A 22392-nucleotide genomic window follows, 5' to 3' on the forward strand; every position below is an offset into this window, starting at 1 on the left:
TGTCCAAATAACTCCAAGTTGTTAGTCACGCCGAAAAGTTAAAAAAATAATCTATTTACGTTCGTTCAAACATGTCAAACGTTGTTTAGCATCAATCTTTAGAGCCATTTTTAACGTGAAACATCAGTAATGTTTCAACCCGACCTCTCCTGTGTCTTGAAAAACGTATTTGAAAAATGTATCGCATCACATGATTGCGCAGGTGCAGCAAATAATGAAGTGACGACATCCCAGGGAGGTCAACTTCTCTTCCTTGTCATCCGGTCTCTGTTCATCATAGATGCTTCAAACAACTTTATAAAGATCGTTGACATCTAGTGGAAGCCGTAGGAAGTGCGAAATGAATCCTGTCTCACTGTGGTATCTAATAACAATGACAAAAAAAATAATTGTACAGCCACAATTTTTTTTTCTCAGGTTTTTGCCTGCCATATGAGTTTTGTTATACTTACAGACACCATTCAAACAGTTTTAGAAAATTCAGAGTGTTTTCTATCCAAATCTGGTAATAATATGCATATCCTAGCTTCTGAGTTGGTGTAGGAGGCAGTTAAAAATGGACACATATTTTTTTCAAAATTCTCAATACTGCCCCCTAGCCCCAACAGGTTTTAACATGAGATCCTCTCTAAGCTTCACAGGAATGTGGTTCTGAATATTAACAGCAACACCTTCACCATTGACATTTCTGTCTTGTCTGTAAATGTTATAACCTTGTATTGCTACCACTGTATCATCAAAGGTATTATCTAAGTGAGTTTCAGAGATAGTCAGAATATGAATGTCATCTGTTACTAGCAAATTATTAAGCTACATATGTTAACGTGGTCTTATTTGAGCACTTTTCTTTTGGGATACTTACTTGTTTGCATTGCTTTACTGGGAAGCTTAGAAGAAGTAGATATGCTCATGTTATTTAGGTTAGTGTAGGGTGAGCTGCACACAGTGGACTTCTTACTAGGGCACACTGCCTTAGTGCTAACAGTATAAATCTGGTTCATAGGCACATGATTACTGCATACAATAGCTGTATGATCAGGCATTCAGGGAAGTTAGAGGGACATGAATTAGGTTACTTACATTGTGTCTACCAACACTCCGGTATAATGTACATTTGCTGGGCTTGGATCATTGATATGCTCAATATCACACATATCAGCACCCTTCAATATGTCAATGTTGATATTTCACACAGGATGTAGCCTCCTACCCATACATTAATACTCTGTACAAACCAATAGACTAAACAGTATGACATTGATTCCTCTCTCTCTCTCCTTCCCTCAGTACTGGAGATCCTACAGCTGGTCAACCAGAGGGACCTCCTCCTGGCAGACACACACATCCAGGAGCTGGAGCGTGAGTGCGAGCTGATGGCCCTCCTGCCCCACCCCCCCACACCCTCATTCACGCCTCCCGGAGTGACCCCTTTCGGGTCCTTCGACGACCCCTCCAGCCCCAATGTGTCAAGAGACGCCAGCTGTCGCAAGGCCAAGGATGTGGAGTTGCTGTACGAGGCCCTGCAGAAGGAGATGTGGGACGTGGTGAGGGAGTCACTCCGACAGCCAACGGCCGGGCCCAACCTGGGGCTGGTGGTGCTAGTCATCCAGCAGGAGGAGCAGGCCGACACCACCCAGGCACAGAAAGAGGAGACCCAGCCCCTGAGGGAGGGCCTCCAGCCCCATCCTAGCCAGCGGCCCCGTCAGCTCAAGCTGAAATGGCGGCAGGCAGTAGGGGAGGCGTCTGACTGGAGCCTGCCCCAGCAAGTGAAAACTCCGGCAGGGCAGCTAGCCTCGTACCTGGAGCGGCTGAGGGGCCGCATGGTGGACGACCTGGACGCGGTGCGGAGGAACGTTGTGTCGGTCTACCCGGAGGAGTTCCAGGCCTTCCAGGTGTACGTGCAGAGCTACCACCGGGCAGTGGCCCGACGCCTGAACATCATCACCAGCTCCCAGCTGCAGATCCCTGATGTCTACTCCCTGCTGGACTGGTTCTATAACATCTACAACAGGTCAGTATCAGAACTCATAACATAACAACATTAAGAAAATCTATGACATGTACAACAGGTTAGACGTATACACTTTTAGAAAACAAGGTACTACCTTGAACCATAAAAGGTTATTCAATTGTCCACATAGGAAAACCCTCTGAAAACAACTGTTTTTGGTTCCAAGTGGAACCCTTTTTACTAACTCAAGATTCTACATGAAACCGTTTCACCACTAAAAGGTTCTTTGTATAACCTTTTCACAAACAAAGGGTTCTCCTATGGGAACAAACAAAGAAACCTTTTTATTTTATGAGAGTTAGTAAGTCCATGTACGTGTATATGAACATATAGATCTTTACAGGTATTCAAACTGTGAGACTTGAATGAATAGTGACAGACAGTAGCACTTCCTCCCTTTTCCTCTGGTCTTTTTAAGGGATGTCCTGGGCACCGTTGGCATGAAAACCCCTATTAACTACTCCCCACTAGAACCCCTACTGCACCAAGATACAGTGGACCGACTGGAACAGGACTGCCTGAACACTGTCAGGGTAAAATCACACCTCCTTTAATACTGAACACTGTCAGGTGAAAACTTGTCCACTGACAGAGGTAATGTTTCTGGCACTAATCTAATGTTAGTGGTACTGCCCATGCTTGGATAGACAATGCACTTCATGGTTGTGTGGGTTCTGTTGTTTATCTCAGGAGAAGGTGACCACAGAGCTCACTCAGGTTCTGGACGAGGAGGAGAGGCGGTGGGCCCAAATGCTGCACATAGAGGAGTACCAATCCAATCTGGCCCGCTCCATCATCCAGGTCTGTCACACTGTCACTCAGAGACACTACTGTACAGTATATATGTAGGTCACTATTACCATGGCAGTCTGGTGACATTGTGGCAAAGAACTCTAAGACATTTGTAAATCTGTTATGAATATTCAGGAATGACCTATTTTGGCTGGTTGGATTTTGAAGTTCCTACCCTTATTAGTGTGTATGTGTGTGGCTGTAACAGAGACTGACGGTGGACCTAGACAGATCCACAGCTGTAAGCTCGTTTCTGGGGGCCAGGGTGGCCCGCTGCAGTCTTAATGGGCTGTCTGACTTCCTGTGCAGGTGAGGAGAATGTGTACTTATAGAGACATGGACAATGAGTATATTCAATCAATAACCTGTATGTAAATCGATATATATGGATTTCTTTTCATAATCTTACTGTGTTTCCAGTTTCCAGAGAAAAGTGGAGATGTTCCATGAGACCCAGGCTGAGTTTGGGGACCGGGGTGATGGATACATCTCCAGGACCATCGCTCTGGTCAACTGTTGTCCTCCTCTAAGGTAGATACCCAGTACATCTCGTGGCAATTGTGTTGACTGATGCTCCATTCAAATGCTCATCGAAAACGTATATTTTCAAGTTGGTGAAGTCGTAAATGCGACAAGAGAGCATTCAAGTGCATAGACCAATGAGTTAGCTAGATAATCCAGCCCGATAGACAAGCTTGCTAACATTGCGAATAATAAGTTAACTATCTTGCTAGAGTTAACAACATGATCAAACTAGGTTATACACATGATTAAGGTTGTAAATGGTTCAAGTGGTTTTTCCATGTCAGAAATACGATCATTCCGAGACCAACAGGGTTTGCATTCCAATTTTTGTGTAGGTCCTTTGTACAGCGCTGCAGGCAGTGTGACCCACAGGGCAGTGAGGAGTCCACACAGAGAGCTAACTCCTCCCTCGATAGGATCATTAACCAATCAGTGAGGGTTCTGACGGAAAAACTATTTGAGCACATCAGGGTGAGGCAATGTGCTTTTTTCTTTTGTTAGGGCGGTAAAACTTCCTCAATACACAACTCACCAATTCCACACTTATTCATGACTGATCAAATACAAACAAACATGCTCTAACGTTAGCACAAACATTTTGATATAGGAGAAGCTGTTCATCAACTTCATGTGAATGAAAGCTGTGTATTTTTATTCTAGCCGTTCTGTGACAAGCTGGTGAAGAGAAAGTGGCTAAACAACACTGAGGCATTTGAAGCCATCGAAGCAAGCATCAAGCAACACTTTAAGAAGTTCAGAAGAATGGACTGCCCACCTTATCAGGTATCCACCAATGACCACATACCTGACACGATAACATGTTGCGCGAAATACAGTGATGGAATAGGTATTTGATCCCCTGCTGATTTTGTACATTTGCCCACTGACAAAGAAATGATCAGTCTATAATTTTAATGGCAGGTTTATTTGAACAGTGAGAGACAGAATAACAAAATAAAATAAAAAACGCATATCAAAAATGTTATAAATTGATTTGCATTTTAATGAGGGAAATAAGTATTTGACCCCTCTGCAAAACATGACTTAGTACTTGGTGGCAAAACCCTTGTTGGCAATCACAGAGGTCAGACGTTTCTTGTAGTTGGCCACCAGGTTTGCACACATCTCATGAGGGATTTGTCCCACTCCTCTTTGCAGATCTTCTCCAAGTCATTAAGGTTTCGAGGCTGACGTTTGGCAACTCGAACCTTCAGCTCCCTACACAGATTTTCTATGGGATTAAGGTCTGGAGATTGGCTAGGCCACTCCAGGACCTTAATGTGCTTCTTCTTGAGCCACTCCTTTGTTAGCTTGGCTGTGTGTTTTGGGTCATTGTCATGCTGGAATACCCATCCACGACCTATTTTCAATGCTCTGGCTGAGGGAAGGAGATTCTCACCCAAGATTTGATGGTACATGGCCCCATCCATCGTCCCTTTGATGCGGTGAAGTTGTTCTGTCCCCTTAGCAGAAAAACACCCCCAAAGCATAATGTTTCCATCTCCATGTTTGACGGTGGGTATGGTGTTCTTGGGGTCATAAGCAGCATTCCTCCTCCTCCAAACACAGCGAGTTGAGTTGATGCCAAAGAGCTCCATTTTGGTCTCATCTGACCACAACACTTTCACCCAGTTGTCCTCTGAATCCTTCAGATGTTCATTGGCAAACTTCAGATGGGCAGGTGTATGTGCTTTCTTGAGCAGGGGGACCTTGCGTGCGCTGCAGGATTTCAGTCCTTCACGGCGTAGTGTGTTACCAATTGTTTTCTTGGTGACTATGGTCCCAGCTGCCTTGAGATCATTGACAAGATCCTCCCGTGTAGTTCTGGGCTGATTCCTCACCGTTCTCATGATCATTGCAACTCCACGAGGTGAGATCTTGCATGGAGCCCCAGGCCGATGGATATTGACAGTTCTTTTGTGTTTCTTCCATTTGCGAATAATTGCACCAACTGTTGTCACCTTCTCACCAAGCTGTTTGGCGTTGGTCTTGTAGCCCATTCCAGCCTTGTGTAGGTCTACAATCTTGTCCCTGACATCCTTGGAGAGCTCTTTGGTCTTGGCCATGGTGGAGAGTTTGGAATCTGATTGATTGATTGCTTCTGTGGACAGGTGTCTTTTATACAGGTAACAAACTGAGATTAGGAGCAGTCCTTTTAAGAGTGTGCTCCTAATCTCAGCTCGTTACCTGTATAAAAGACACCTGGGAGCCAGAAATCTTTCTGATTGAGAGGGGGTCAAATACTTATTTCCCTCATTAAAATGCAAATCAATTTATAACATTTTTGACATTAGTTTTTCTGGATTTTTTGTTGTTGTTATTCTGTCTCTCACTGTTCAAATAAACCTACCATTAAAATGATAGACTGATCATTTCTTTGTCAGTGGGCAAACGTACAAAATCAGCAGGGGATCAAATACTTTTTTCCTCACTGTACATAAAATAATAAATATTTGCCCTTTCTATCCCATTTTTTTTGTTTATCAACACTTATATTGCAATTGACGACTGAACGATTGACTGGTTGATTATTTGATTGACAGATACTGGTGGGGGAGGTACACAGGCGGATCCTGGTGGAGTATGTGCGTGCGATCATGCGAGGACGGGTCATCTGCACATCATCGAAGATGAGAAAGAGGATGGCGTTCCGACTTCAGGACGAGGCCAAACAGCTCAAAGGACTCTTCAAAGACATGGTCAGTCATCCCTCTGATTTATGGTTATAATGACCACAAATGTACAGTTATTAATATAACTACTGTTCCCAAAGGGAGGGAACAAGGTACGCCATACTATGGGGAGTCAACGACCAATCCTATTCACCTGAAAACTGAAATCCTACCCAACATGCGTGCCAATGGATGCCAAGCCCGCACTTGGAAGCCCTGCCTTTCTTGCTATAATACCAGGGGTCACATTCATTTCCTCAATTCAGTGCCTCTCTTCATCGAGCCCAAATCCCCTGACGGCGCAGGGCGATAATATGTTATACTTCGTTCCCTCCTTCAGCGAACAATAGTTATTCCCATTCAGTCAGTCACTTGGTATAACATACACTATACAGTGGCTTGCGAAAGTATTTACCCCCCTTGGTATTTTTCCTATTTTGTTGCCTTACAACCTGGAATTAAAATAGATTTTTGGGGGGTTTGTATCATTTGATTTACACAACATGCCTACTACTTTGTCTCTTGGGGTATGTCTCTATAAGCTTGGCACATCTAGCCACTGGGATTTTTGCCCATTCTTCAAGGCAAAACTGCTCCAGCTCCTTCACGTTGGATGGGTTCCGCTGGTGTACAGCAATCTTACCACAGATTCTCAATTAGATTGAGGTCTGGGCTTTGACTAGGCCATTCCAAGGCATTTAAATATTCCCCTTAAACCACTCAAGTGTTGCTTTAGCAGTAGTCTTAGGGTCATTGTCCTGCTGGAGAGGGAACCTCCTTCCCACTCTCAAATCTCTGGAAGACTGAAACAGGTTTCCCTCAAAAATGTCCCTGTATTTGGAGCCATCCATCATTCCTTCAATTCTGACCAGTCTCCCAGTCCCTGCCAATGAAAAACATCCCCACACCATGATGCTGCCACCACCATGCTTCACTGTGGGGATGGTGTTCTCGGGGTGATGAGAGGTGTTGGATTTGCTCCAGACATAACGTTTTCCTTGATGGCCAAAAAGCTACATTTTAGTCTCATCTGACCAGAGTACCTTCTTCCATATGTTTGGGGAGTCTCCCACATGCCTTTTGGCGAACACCAAACGTGTTTGCTTATTTTTTTTCTTTAAGCAATGGCTTTTTTTCTGGCCACTCTTCCCTAAAGCCCAGCTCTGTGGAGTGTGCGGCTTAAAGTGGTCGTATGGACAGATACTCCAATCTCCACTGTGGAGCTTTGCAGCTCCTTCAGGGTTATCTTTGTTCTCTTTGTTGCCTCTCTGATTAATGCCCTCCTTGCCTGGTCCAAGAGTTTTGGTGAGCGGCCCTCTCTTGGCAGGTTTGTTGTGGTATTCTTTCCATTTTTTAATAATGGATTTAATGGTGCTCCGTGGGATGTTCAAAGTTTGGGATCTTTTTTTATAACCCAACCCTGATTAGTACTTCTCCCCCACTTTGTCCCTAACCTGTATGGAGAGCTCCTTGGTCTTCATGGTGCTGCTTGCTTGATGGTGCCCCTTGCTTAGTGGTGTTGCAGACTCTGGGGCCTTTCAGAATAGGTGTATATATACTGAGATCATGTGACAGATCATGTCACACTTAGATTGCACACAGGTGGACTTTATTTAACTAATTATGTGACTTCTGAAGGTAATTGGTTGCACCAGATCTTATTTAGGGGCTTCAAAGCAAAGGGGTGAATACATATGCATGCACCACTTTTCCGTTTTGAATTTTTCTTGATTTTCTGAAACAAGTAATATTTTCATTTCACTTCACCAATTTGGACTATTTTGCTTATGGCCATTACATGAAATCCAAATAAAAATCTATTTAAACTACAGGTAGTAATGCAACAAAATAGGAAAAACACCAAGGGGGATGAATACTTTTGCATGGCACTGTATATACAGAAGTATGTGGACACCCCTTCAAATTAGTGGATTTGGCAATTTCAGTCGCACCCGTTTCACACAGCCATGCAATCTCCATAGACAAACAATGGCAGTAGAATGGCCTTACTGAAGAGCTCATTGACTTTGAAGGTGGAATCGTCATAGGATGCCACTTTTCCATCAAGTCAGTTCATCAAATTTCTGCACTGCTAGAGCTGCCCCGGTCAACTGTAAGTGCTGTTATTGTGAAGTGGAAATGTCTAGGAGCAACAACGACTCAAGCCGTCTCAGAGGGTACCAAATTAGGATGCCCAGGGCAGCTCAAGCACAGAAAGGTTCCACCACCTCTAAAAGGGGGTATAGAAGCCACCTTTTTCCCTAATACTTACCTGATAAGTCTGAACTGTCAGAGCCTCATGAGGCCTGAACTGTCAGAGCCCCATATAGGGAACCAGAACCTGCTGCAACTTGGCTATGCGCACTGACATGCTGCCACTGCAGCCCAAGTCCATAGACCCCATGGTTCCAAAAACAAAACTTACCTTGCGATCCTGAAATGTCAGAACTGATAAAAGGAACCAAAAGTCCAAAATATCAGACCACCTGTTGTGACTTGGTATAGCATCGACTAGAGTTGATGAACCACGGCAGCCGGAGGCTCCATCCCACTGAAAACTTGCTTTAACCTGGATAAATGCACAACCTGTATGCTGCCTAACACCCACTCCTGGTCCCAGCCATAAGAACACTATGAGCCACACCGACAGCAGTTACATCCAAGCGATAAAACCTTGTCATGCCCCTGAACAATGCTCAAGCAGCCGCCTCACCCTTAGTGGCGTGAGCACGCACACCGCTAGGCAATCCTTGTCCTTTGTTGTCATATGGATTAGCGAAAAATACAAAAAGCTGGCCACAAACACAGATATCCTTGGTCCTATTCATATACAGCACGTGCGTAAAGCGTGCACCAGACACAGGCCATGCAACCTCCGTTGTTCATTGGAAGCAAACAGAGGAGGTGAGAAAGGGAACTGCTCGAAAGCCCGGAAGGGTGTACTGATAGCACATACAGATCCCCAACCATCACATAGAGCAGGATCCAAGGCCACTGATACTCCAAATAATCAGTTCCCAATGGAGCATCCAGATCCATCATCGACAAGAACAGACTAGAATACGTGTTATGGGCAACCATCGAGGGGTGCAGTCTCCACTCCGTAGAGATAGGACCACCCCCTGGAAAGCAGATCCAAACCTACGTTGAGAGATCCGGGAAGATACTTCACCCTAAGTGACTTGAAATGTGCACTGCTCCATACGAGCAGATAACGGGACAGGTTTATGAGAGAGAGAGACCACATCCCCTCCTGCCTGTTGATGTATGCCACCGCCATCCTGTTGTCAGACCTTATCAACACATACTGGCCCTCCAACATCGGAAGGAAACGGCTCAGCCATAGAAAACAGTCAGTAGCTCTAGGTAATTGATATGAGTGCCCTTTGCGCTGTTGACCAAATCCCTCTTCCTGAGTAGCCCACACACAGCGCTCCCCATCCCAGTAAGGATGCATATGTCGTGATCACTCTGTGGGACAGTACCCGGTCCATGAGAACCCCCTGCAACAACAGTCCCTCCAAGGAATTAACATCCTTAGGCATGACTGAGATACCATGAGCAGCTGATGGCAGTGCCGAGATACGTCCAGACACATAGCAGTCACCCAGCACTAAAACAAAAGCATCAACAGAAGTCAACAGAAGTCCCAGAGGCACTACAGAGCCCCTGTCACCATCCTCATCACCCATGGTGAAACTGCTTGCCTCCCACTGGACTGGAGAATGCTGCCAGTCTTCCATACCTTATCTCCTGAAAAGGCAAAGCGCCGCCCTGAGGACTGGGATCACTTGTTTTTTTATCATGCTTGTTTTCATATCCACCACTCTTGACAACCGTGTGTCTGAATGTGTGGAAGGAACTCGTTTTTTGTTATGCCCACACCTGGACAATAACACAGTCTTGATACCCCTCACCAAGGATACTTGGGTAGAAACAATGTGCTTTCGTATTACCTCTGTTCTGATACCCGGTCCACACTGGGTTCAGGGACTTCGGCAACTTGTAACTTGGCCCCATTGACCGAGCCACTTAAAAGCACTGTTGCCACAGCAAATGCTTGGGGAGGAGGGCCCTGCTAAGCCACCACCCTTGATTGCCCCCATACTTTCCCCCACAGCCAGGTTAGTACAGCGGTACAGACGCAGCACAATATCAGCCATAGCATGGATTTCGTCGAGAAGCTCTGAAACCGGATTCCCCGTCTCCACGGTCTTATTTAGCTTCTGCAGCAAATCGATATGATACATCTGCAGCACTGGACCACATTCAACGAAAGGGCCGCCACACCCTCAGCCTGATACATTTTGTCCAACTGATCCGCCAAGAACCGGCACTGTGTATTTGGAAGCACAATGCTAGAATAAGCCCCCTTGTTAGCCTCTGGAGCTAAGTAACCTGCCAGCTTTCCATCCATCGGCAGTGTTTAAATGAGCCCCGCCTCCTCCGTACCCTCTACATTATTGAGCTCGCCGTAACCTGGTAGCACCAGCCTGGTTGAATGAGAGGATTCCCAGGTCATCAGCAAAATCTTTAAACATGGGTAAGCGCTGCATGGATAGGAGGTAAATAACTTCACCCAAACCTGGAGGAACTCTGCTGTGGAGAAGAAGACGGCCAATCCAACCCAGGTGATCTGCCAGCCTATGACACAGCTCCATCAAAGGTGCATTAACCACCAATGGTTCACTCTCCCCCACCAAATCCAAAACCGGGGCATTAGGCTCCCTGTACAGATGCCATCTTATTCACACTCTGAAAACCGTACATATATCATCCCTGGAATCCAGACTCTGAACACTGCCAGAGAAACTGGAATGAGCCTCACTCAGATGAGATGACAACCCTATTAACTCTAACCACCGCTGCTGCTCTCTCCCGGCAAGCCTCCTGAGTGTGGTTCCACTCCAGGCAAACAGGACAGCACTAACTTTTCATTGCGAAACCCCATGCATGAGGTTGGAGGTTCAAATTTGTCTGGTTAGGCTTTTTGAACTCTTACCACTGGCCCTCTTACCCAAGCAAGGAAGCATTAGCTACACAAGCAGAGCAGAAAGTGCTTAGCTTTCAGCAAACAGAAAAAAAACAAGTACGCTCCCCCCACTAACAGACACCTAAGTCGGAGCTGAATCTCGAGCCCCGGCATCCATTGGCTCCTTTAATTTTCAGTTTTCTTCAGGTGAATAGGATTGGTCGTTGACTCGCCGTAGTATGTTATACCAAGTGACTGACTGAAAGGGAACAACTGTCTGAATGAAATAAGATGATTAAGCTAAACACTTGCAATAATTGTTTGGTAAACCCTAAGCGTGCATTTATAATAGCCCTCTAATAAAATACAATACACGTGCCAATTTTGTTTGAAATTGGTTAAGTGAATGCTGAGGTGCTGAGAGAACATAGGGCGGACACGCTGAGGGAACATAGGGCTCAGAAAAGATAAGGCTGAGGGAACATAGGGCAGACCCTGTCAGTCTTTCCACTGAGAAACTGACTTCCCTATAATCTTCATTGACCTTGTTCTGAAAAATCACTTAGAAGCAGATTTAAAAAATATTTTATACCTTTTTTTTTAAGACGAAACAAAAGGACTTCGGCTGTGGAATGCAGAGGCCTGTCTGTTACGAATGGTCCCGTGACCCTGGGGGTTGCCAGGTCAGGCGTAACTCATACAGTGTTGATACGGGGTAGAAGGCTGAAGAATGGCCGCTGTCAGTGAGATGGAGATGAATGAGTGCAGGCCTACGTTAGTGTTAGGCAGGGGGTGGGAGATTGTGAGGAACTGGGTCTGCCAGCATGGCATTTGCCCCTCTCCAAGAGCCAGTTGAAACAAATATCTGTCACCTCGCGCTGATAACAGGAAGTCTCTGTGTTTTGAGGAACTTCCTGTTCCTGTCAGCTGGATGACTTTGATGTGTTTCTAGGTAGCCTTGATTGCCTTTCGCTTGAGAAGCAGAACGAGACATCTGTGGAAACTGGGGGTTGAATACATTTTTAATCACTGTCTAAAAGGGAAGAGGATATTTTTAGTGGATGGGGAGGTTAAGCTGTGTTAGCACACTGCGTGCTGTTGTCTTTCTTTCTGAGAAAGTATGTCTGAAAAACATACAGCTTACAAAAAAAGAGGATTCATAAAGGGTTGTTTGGCTGTCCCTGTAGGAGACACATTTATTGGTTCCAGGGAGAACCCTTTCAACAAAGAACCTTTAACACTAGAAACATTTACCCCATACAGTCCCTGACAGTTATTTTGATGCTCCTGCCACTTTAGAGCATGTTTACAAAGGGTGCGAGAAGCTCCAGACTTTCTTTTCCATTTAAGTCAAATGTTATGATGCTTGTGAATATCAGTTGGATGGAAGCTTCGCTACAGTTCAGTGAGACAATCACCACACCGACCGACTCCAGATAGTGATGTACGTATCCCATCGGTAGATGGCCTTAGATCCAGAACAGCAGTGTTCCTCTTATTTATTTGTCTGATTAAAGATCAAATATTAGTTGAAGTTGTGCTTCAATAAAGAGCTAGAGATGGTTTGTTAACTGAAGGGTATTTAAAAGGCTTGAATGTACAAGAAATCAGAGCCATAGCTTGACAAGCAAGAGCAGTCTTCCTTCGGTGGTTATAAAATGTGGCTTATAAATTAAACATTTGGCTACTGAACAGATCTGTTATAACATGACATAAACCAGGAAGTCAGTAGAGCATGATCTGTTTCTCTCATTCAAGTAAAGTGTGACATAAACAAGACACATGGCCATAATCAAACACAAATCTGTGTCTCAGCACGCACACACAAACACACACACACACACACACACACACACACACACACACACACACACACACACACACACACACACACACACACACACGCACACACACGCACACGCACGCACACACACACTGAATGAGCCGAGGCAGAAGCCCTGTGTCTCAATGCAGCCTTATCATCTTTTATGTATTATTTGTATTCCAGTCAAAGTCAGGTCCTTGGTCCCGCATGCCAGCGTTATCACTCTGTGGATCAAGATGGCGCCGGAGGGGAGGGCTGCTGTCATATCGGCTCTTAAATAACCATGCTATTTCGTTTGTTTTTTCGCGTTGTTCGTAACTTGTTTTGTACATAATGTTGCTGCTACCGTCTCTTATGACCGAAAAGAGCTTCTGGATATCAGAACTGGGATTACTCACCTCAAATTGGACGAGGAGTTCTTCTTCAATGAGTTGGACGCGAGGGATATACTACAGACACACGACCAGATCCCCGTGATTCGCTGGAAAAGAAAACGTAGGTTTCGCGGGAAGAGATCAGGATGCCTTGTGAGGATCAGGCGACAAGTAGCTAATCTGCCCTTGCCTTCCGTTCTGCTAGCTAACGTTCAATCGCTGGAAATAAATGGGATGAACTGAAAGCACGTATAACCTACCAACGGGACATTAAAAGCTGTAATATCTTATGTTTCACCGAGTCGTGGCTGAACGACGACATTAAGAACATACAGCTGGCGGGTTATACACTCTATTGGCAGGACAGAACAGCAGCCTCTGGTAAGACACGGGGCAGGGGCCCATGCATATTTGTAAACAATACCTGGTGCACGATATCTAAGGAAGTCTCAAGGTTTTGCCTGCCTGAGGTAGAGTATCTCATGATAAGCTGCAGACCACACTATCTACCGAGAGAGTTTTCATCTGTATTTTTCATAGCTGTCTACATACCACCACAGACCGAGGCTGGCACTAACACCACACTCAATGAGCTGTATTCCGCAATAAGCAAACAGGAAAACGCTCATCCAGAGGTGGCACTCCTATTGGCCGGGGACATTAATGCAGGGAAACTTAATTCAGTTTTACCTATTTTCTATCTGCTTGTTAAATGTACAACCAGAGGGAAAAAATTCTGGACCACCTTTACTCCACACACAGAGATGCCTACAAAGCTCTCCCTCTGCCTCCATTTGGCAAATCTGACTATAATCTGACTAACTCTATCCTCCTGATTCCTGCTTACAAGCAAAAATTAATGCAGGAAGCACTAGTGGCACGGTCTATATAAAAGTGGTCAGATGAAGCAGATGCTAAACTTCAGGACTGTTTTGCTAGCACAGACTGGAATGTGTTCCGGGATTCTTCCAATGGCATTGAGGAGTGTACCACATCCGTCACTGGCTTATCAAGTGCATCAAGGACATCGTCCCCACAGTAACTGTACGTACATACCCCAAACAGAAGCCATGGATTACAGGCAACATTCGCACTGAGCTAAAGGGTAGAGCTACCGCTTTCAAGGAGCGGGACTCTAACCCGGAAGCTTATAAGAAATCCTGCTATGCCCTCCGATGAACCATCAAACAGGCAAAGCTTCAATACAGGACTAAGATCGACTCGTACTACACCGGCGCCGATGCTCGTCTTATATGGCAGGGCTTGCAAACTAATACAGACTACAAAGAGAAGCACAGCTGAGAGCTGCCCAGTGACACAAGCCTACCAGACGAGCTAAATAAATTCTATGCTCGCTTCGAGGCAAGTAACACTGAAACATGCATGAGAGCATCAGCTGTTCTGGACGTCTGTGTGATCACGCTCTCCGCATCCAATGTGAGTAAGACCTTTAAACAGGTCAACATTCACAAGGCCGCTGGGCCAGACGGATTACCAGGACGTGTACTCTGAGCACACGCTGGCCAACTGGCAAGTGTCTTCACTGACATTTTCAACCTCTCCCTGTCTGAGTCTGTAATACCAACATGTTTCAAGCAGACCACCATAGTCCCTGTGCCTAAGAACACTAAGGTAACCTGCCTAAATGACTACCGACCCGTAGCACTCACGTCTGTAGCCATGAAATGCTTTGAAAGGCTGGTCATGGCTCAAATCAACACCATTATCCCAGAAACCCTAGACCCACTCCAATTTGCATACTGCACCAACAGATCCAAAGATGATGCAATCTCTATTGCACTCCACACTGCCCTTTCCCACCTGGACAAAATGAACACCTATGTGAGAATGCTATTCATTGACTACAGCTCAGCGTTCAACACCATAGTGCCCTCAAAGCTCATCACTAAGCTAAGGACCCTGGGACGAAACACCTCCTTCTTCAACTGGATCCTGGACTTCCTGACGGTAACAACACATCTGCCACGCTGATCCTCAACACGGGGGCCCCTCAGGAGTGCGTGCTTAGTCCCCTCCTGTACTCCCTGTTCACTCATGACTGCACGGCCAGGCAAGAGTCCAACACCATCATTAAGTTTGCTGATGACACAACAGTGGTAGGCCTGATCACAGACAATAATGAGACAGCCTATAGGGAGGAGGTCAGAGACCTGACCATGTGGTGCAAGGACAACAACCGCTCCCTCAACGCGATCAAGACAAAGGAGATGATTGTGGACTACAGGAAAATGAGGTCCGAGCACGCCCCCATTCTTATCGACGGGGCTGTAGTGGAGCAGGTTGAGAGCTTCAAGTTCCTTGGCGTCCACATCACCAACAAACTAACATGGTCCAAGCACACCAAGACAGTCGTGAAGAGGGCATGACAAAACCTATGCCCCCTCAGGAGACTGAAAAGATTTGGCATCAGTCATTTGAAATAAATACATTAGGCCCTAATCTGTCGATTTCATATGACTGGGCAGGGGCGCAGCCAATCACCCACTGAGGAGCCAGGCCCAGCCTATCAGAATACATTTTTCCCCACAAAAAGGCTTTATTATAGACAGAAATACTCATCCGTTTTATCAGCTGTCTGGGTGGCTGGTCTCAGACAATCCCGCAGGTGAAGAAGCCAGATGTGGTAGAGAATTGAACATTAATTTCTCTAGCAACAGCTCTGGTGGACATTCCTACAGTCAGCATTCCATCTGTGGCATTGTGCAGATTTTAGAGTGGCCTTTTATAGTCCCCAGCACAAGGTGCACCTGTGTAATGATCATGCTGTTTAACCAGCTTCTTGATATGCCACACCTAGGCAAAGGAGAAATGCTCACTAACAGGGATGTAAACACATTTGTGCTCAACATTTGAGAGAAATATGCTTTTTGTGCTTATGGAACATTTCTGGGATCTTTTATATCAGCTCATGAAACATGGAACCAACACCGGGGCCCCTCAGGGGTGGGTTCTTAGTCCCCTACTGCACTCCCTGTTCACCCACAACTGCGTGGCCATGCACGACTCCAACACCATCATTAGGTTTGCTGACGACACGAGTGGTAGGCCTGATCACCGACAACGATGATACAGACTATAGGGAGGAGGTCAGAGACCTGGCAGTGTGGTGCCAGGACAACAACCTCTCCCTCAATGTGAGCAAGACAAAGGAGATTATCGTGGACTACAGGAAAAGGAGGGCCAAACAGGCCCCCATTAACATCGACAGGGCTGTAGTGGACCGGGTTGAGAGTTTCAAGTTCCTTGGTGTCCACATCACCAACAAACTATCATGGTCCAATCACAACAAGGCAGTCATGAAGAGGGCACGGTTACACCTTTTCCCCATCAGGAGACTGAAAAGATTTGGCATGGGTCCCTAGATCCTCAAAAGGTTCTACAGCTGCACCATCAAGAGCATCCTGACCGGTTGCATCACCGCCTGGTATGGCGACTGCTCGGCATCCAACATGTACAAACTACCTCGACTAATCTGTACCCCAGGCACATTGACTCATTACCGGTATCCCGGTATATAGTCTTTTTATTGTTATGTCATTTTATTGTGTTAATTTTTATTTTTTACTTTAGTTTATTTAGTAAATATTTTCTTAATTCTATTTCTTGAACTGCATTGTTGGTTAAGGGCTTGTAAGTAAGTATTTCACAGTAAGGGCTACACGGCGCATGTGACAAATACAATTTGATTTGATTTGCTGTGTGACGAGGTTGCTAAGCTAATCGTCATACAATCCCTTCTCAAAGTATGTGTTTAAAAATATGTTGAGAAACATGGGTATTTTCCTCAAAGTATGTTGTGTCACGATTCCAAAGCTATATGATCCTATGGATAGAAAGTTAATTATCTTGCCATCTCAGAAAATATTTGTAATGTTGTACTTCTTGTTGATTAAGTTTGTGCTAATTTTGAGTTTTTGAGCTAGCGCCCAAAAGACTGTTAACTCCTTGTAGGAGAGCGCTCCTTGTCTCTGAATCGGCCATAATGCACTGCATGGACCATTAACGTGGCATGGGCAACATTTCCCATCTCCTCAAAAGTGTATCTGCCATTGCGAATGTTACACGGAACCCAAATCGGCTGCGCGCATGTGCCATCATGCATAAATGTATTTTGTCCCCGGACACCAAACGCGATCACGACACGCAGGTGAAAGTATCAAAACAAACTCTGAACCAGCTAATTTGTCCTATTTAGCTAGCTTGCTGTTGCTAGCTAATTGGTCCTGGGATATAAACATTGAGTTGTTATTTTACCTGAAATGCACATGGTCCTCTACTCCGCCAATTAATCCACACATAAAACCATCAACCGAATCGTTTCTAGTCATCTCTCTTCCTTCCAGGCTTTTTCTTTTCTTGACTTTATATTGCGATTGGCAACTTTCATAATTTAGGTGCATTACCGCCACTGACCTTGTTCGTCTTTTAGTCACCCACATGGGTATAACCAATGAGGAGATGGCACGTGGGTACCTGCTTCTATAAACCAATAAGGAGATGGGAGAGGCAGGACTTGCAGCGCAATCTGCGTCACAAATAGAACTCATTTCTATTTTAGCCCTTGGCAACGCAGACACTTGTTGGCGCACGCGAGTAGTGTGGGTGCAATAATTGAATAACATAGATATCTAAATTTATTTTGCAACGCGAGCGTGTGCGACCAGCCTGTTAGACTCCACTATGAGGCACAATCATCTGCAGGTTGAACATAGAAGAGTGGCCAGAAAAAAAGCTATTGCTAAAATAAAAAAATAAGCAATCACGTTTGGTGTTCGCCAAAGGTTTGTTTAGGCGATTTTACAGCTAACTAGCTACAGTATGTTACATGCTAATATTGTCTTTGGTATTATTGTCTGTAGCTACGTTTGCTAACGTTAGCTAGCTAGCTAGCCAGTCAGCCCATAGATAGAGAATTGATTAGTGGATTTTGTAGTCGACTTGAGCTGCAACAGATTTCCACAATGATTTTCCATGTTGCTACCATTCTTATTATAATTCCAAAATGGAACATTTGTTTACAAAAATCATTATTGTCACATATTAGTGATATTTAACACTGTACATTAAAGGAATGTGTGGTTTTGGTGGATTCTTTGTCCGACAATCATGGATTGAGACAATGGTTTTTCAATGGTTTTTCCATCAGCCATACGTTGATGGCTGATGGACAAAGGAGATGATTGACCTTTGTACTTAAAGTACGCAACTCATCCAGAACAATGAAATTAGCTAAACCTTTTAAGGACGAAAATGGACAATGAAGAATGCATATGCATTTTCAAATGCTTTTATATGTCTCTGGGTGGTCATTCGTGTTACACATTTTTATGAGGACTTATCTTATATCTCTTCTCTCAGGAGTCAGGATCCTCTTGGCTGGACAGTGTCCTCACTCATCTAGCTGACATCATTCTACTGGAGGACACTCCATCCATCCAGATGGAGGTTGCTGTTCTGGTGAAGGAGTTTCCAGACATACGGTAAAGGTTTCAATCATTTGGGGAATGCAGTATAGAGCACTGTTTAGAAACGTTGTACAGTGAACTAATTTGCCAAGTGTCATTCATTGGTCACCATTTCATATATACGCAATGCCACAGTACACAGAACCTACATTCCACAGTGCAGTTTCATAAGTGCTGTTTTTGGCATGTGGACAAAGGTAGCACAATTTTTGTCCACATATATGCTGAGTGTATAAAACATTAGGAACACCTTCCTACTATTGAATTGCACCACCTTTTAGCCCTCGGAACAGGGATGCTGGCCCATGTTGACTCCAGTGCTTCCCACAGTTGTGTCAAGTTGGCTGGATGTCCTTTGGTTGGTGGACCATTCTTAATACACACGGGAAACTGTTGAGCGTGAAAAACCCAGCAGCGTTACAGTTGTTGACACACTCAAACCGATGCGCCTGGCATACTACCATACCCCGTTCAAAGGCACTTAAATCTTTTCTCTTGCCAATTCAACCTCTGAATGGCACACAATCCATGTCTCAATTGTCTCAAGGCTTTAAAATCCTTCTTTAACCTGTCTCCTCCCCTTTATCTACACTGATTGAAGTGGATTTAGCAAGTGACATCAATAAGGGATCATAGCTTTACCCTGGTCAGTCTATGTTATGGAAAGAGCAGGTGTTCCTAATGTTTTGTGCACTCATTGTCGACTTTCTGTTGACACAATGGGTCAACACAAGGAAAAGAAGCACGGAAATATACTTATATTAACCCTGCTATTCTTGGAGAGGACCGAGGAGCTGTTTTGAGTGGCAGAGGCTGGTTAGCCCCATAAGGTACTGTCCCTGGCCCCTCGTTGTTTGTGTGTTTCATGGGGTCAGCCACTGGCTGGCTAGCTGGCAGCGTACCCAATATGTGACGCATGACCCGTGGCCCGGCAGACAGGAAGCTTCTGCGGAGTATTTCCTTTTCCTGCCACCCCACGGGAGACATTCTGGTGCCACGCTCTGGAATCAAAGGATGGAGCTAAAGCAGGTCGATATGATGTTAACTCATTCAGGCACAAGGAGTGCCTTTTGTTTGCTTGCTTGCAACTCGCCGTTGGTATTTTCAGAGATCAAAGTCTGCAGTACACCACTGGGACTCCCCCATATGTTCCAATAGTTCCTACATCAGCCCCTCATCCCCCCAACCACTGTTTAACACCTTTGTTTACAGGCTCAGTCAGTTTCACCCCACCCTTGATTGCTTTGTGAACAAACCCTTCCTCTTGTTCATATTGAAACAATCAGCAAATCAAATCAAACTTAAATTAAAGTGAATTTAAAATCGCAACACACTTTAAATTCAATTTACTTGGAAAGTCTGGTAGATGTACCGGGTGAAGAAAATTAAGGTTTTGTCACATCTTTGTTGAATCATGTCTAATTGGCGTGAAATATACATACTATTTTATCAATAGATCAACTGAACATAATAAGTCATGGCCCTTTGCTCTGCATAATTGAATCATGAATCAGCATCAAAACCACTGAAACGCACTAACACCAGACTTTATCTCCCTCCCTTTCCTCCCCTTCTCTCCCTCCCTTCATCATCCCTGCAGGAAGAAGCACGTCTCCACCCTGCTGAACGTGCGGGGCATGATGCGTCAGGCGGAGCGTGAGGAGATCCTGAACATAGTCCGAGACTTCGAGAGCAGTGGCAGCTCTGCCCTGCTATGCAGGGATCACGCCCTCTTCTCAGACATCCCTGTCACCTCCGAGGTGCACTGCATCAACCTGGGCCTCATCCGCGTCGCCATGACCCTCGCCAACTGGTTCTCAGAGGCCCGGCCTCGACGACACCGCAAGAAAACCCCCAGGAACAGAACCGCGCTGCCACTGGAACCCCTGACCGAGGAGAAGGCTTTGGATGATGATTGACTTCAAGGAAAATTATATGGAGCACATTGGTGGAACAGAGGCTCACCCGTAACACTCATAATTCTGTATCAATGTGTTCATTTGTATGACTAATTAATACTGATGGTGCGTAATATAATTGTTTGGCTTTCTGCTGTAAATAACATAGGTAGAGGTTTGTTGTTGACAACAATTTGACGAGCACTCAATCCTAAAATCTGTCATATTATGTGCTGCGACTACTACTATGGGGCCGAATACTGTGAAGCATACTACTGATAAGAAATTCAAGTCTCCAAAGAAACGTGAAACTATCAAATACCGCTTTTAATTAATCTGTAAATTGACTTCTCACTCATTTACAGACATTTCAAAGGAATGTGATAAAAAATTACTTGACCTCAGGTACAGCACATACAAGCTCATCTACTGCTCCTCGAGCTCAGATATTTCTTCATGTCTGGAATGAGAACCAGTACACAGTTGCATTGCTTGGATTGATTTTAAGGCATACTTGAAACACAGATTTTGTATCATCTATGAATATATCACTTCAATGGTTTTGTAAACCTTATTGGGTAACACTTTACATTAAGGCAGTGTTTCTTAATGATGGTCCTGGGGACACAAAAGGGTGTACATTTTTGTTCTTGCCCTAGCACTTGATTCAACTAATCAACTCATCATCAAACGTTTCGATGTGAATCAGGTGTGTTAGTGCTGAGGCAAAAAAAAAAACATGTTCACACCTTTGGGTCCCTAGGACCAGGATTGAGAAATACTGTCTTAAGGTATAATTATATACATAAATAAGTAGTTAATAAACTGTTAATTATTCATTTAACGATAACTTACAGCTAACTAATGTGCTATAACTTTAACTTTTATAACTAACAATTCATTGTTTATAAACTACTTAGGGAAAGGGGTACCTAGTCAACATACCTGAATGGATTCCACCGAAATGTGTCTTCCGCATTTAACCCAACCCCTCTGTATCAGAGAACTCTGAACTTAAGAATCATTTTAAGTACACCTTAATGTAAAGTGTTACCAAAACTATTCAAACTGTTGTCATCATATTCCAACTAATTATTGTCCAGTTGAATGCTTTGTAGATTCCAATGCAATGTATGACCTATGGATATATATGTTGTTCAATATCTCTTTATTCTATGGGTAATTTAACCTAATCCTAACCTTGTCTTGGATACTGCACATTTTTTCTCTGCTCTTTCTCTAACTTTGTATTGTTTGATACACGTATATATGGAAATGTATGAGAAATATATATATATATATATGACATGGTTTGTAAATGTTTTGAACACTCAACTGTGAATGAATATGATCTATTATGTTGCCAAATAGTAAATAAACCCAAATTGATTGGGTGGATCTCATTTGATAGGAGCATATATTTTACCATATATAGAAGTACATACTGTATATTTGGTCACGTTTGGGAGCAAACTAATCTTTAAAATACAAAATGTCATGTGCTGAGAAGCATATGTTTGATGACAGAAAGGTGGTTACCTGCCCAGGGGAGGAATGCTGAACATCTTGAAAACAGCAGTGGTGAACAATACAAACCAAAAGGCAGTCTGACAAACTGATATAGTGTATGATGAAGGGTATACACTGAGTGTACAAAACATTAAGGACACCTGCTCTTTCCATGACAGACTGACCAGGTGAATCCAGTTTAAAGCTATGATCCCTTATTGATGTCACTTGTTAAATCCACTTCAATTGGTGTAGATAAAGGGGAGGAGACAGGTTAAAGAAGGATTTTTAAGCCTTGAGAGAATTGAGACATGGATTGTGTATGTGT

At 44.4% G+C, this 22392-nt stretch overlaps 1 protein-coding gene across 1 annotated transcript in view; it reads left to right on the forward strand.

Moving 5' to 3' along the window:
• Positions 1-21958, forward strand: part of LOC106567624 (exocyst complex component 3) — a 39277-nt gene extending 17319 nt beyond the window's left edge. Inside the window, exons 4-13 of the mRNA XM_014137127.2 lie at positions 1288-2011; positions 2430-2544; positions 2702-2812; positions 3012-3112; positions 3224-3334; positions 3664-3799; positions 3989-4111; positions 5872-6027; positions 18551-18672; positions 20258-21958. Coding sequence (XP_013992602.1) covers positions 1288-2011; positions 2430-2544; positions 2702-2812; positions 3012-3112; positions 3224-3334; positions 3664-3799; positions 3989-4111; positions 5872-6027; positions 18551-18672; positions 20258-20576 — 2018 coding nt within the window. The 3' untranslated portion in view covers positions 20577-21958. The remainder of the gene's footprint in view (positions 1-1287; positions 2012-2429; positions 2545-2701; positions 2813-3011; positions 3113-3223; positions 3335-3663; positions 3800-3988; positions 4112-5871; positions 6028-18550; positions 18673-20257) is intronic.
• The last annotated feature ends 434 nt before the right edge of the window (positions 21959-22392 follow it).

Source organism: Salmo salar, chromosome ssa13 (assembly GCF_905237065.1).
Source record: "Salmo salar chromosome ssa13, Ssal_v3.1, whole genome shotgun sequence".
NCBI lineage: Eukaryota > Metazoa > Chordata > Actinopteri > Salmoniformes > Salmonidae > Salmo > Salmo salar.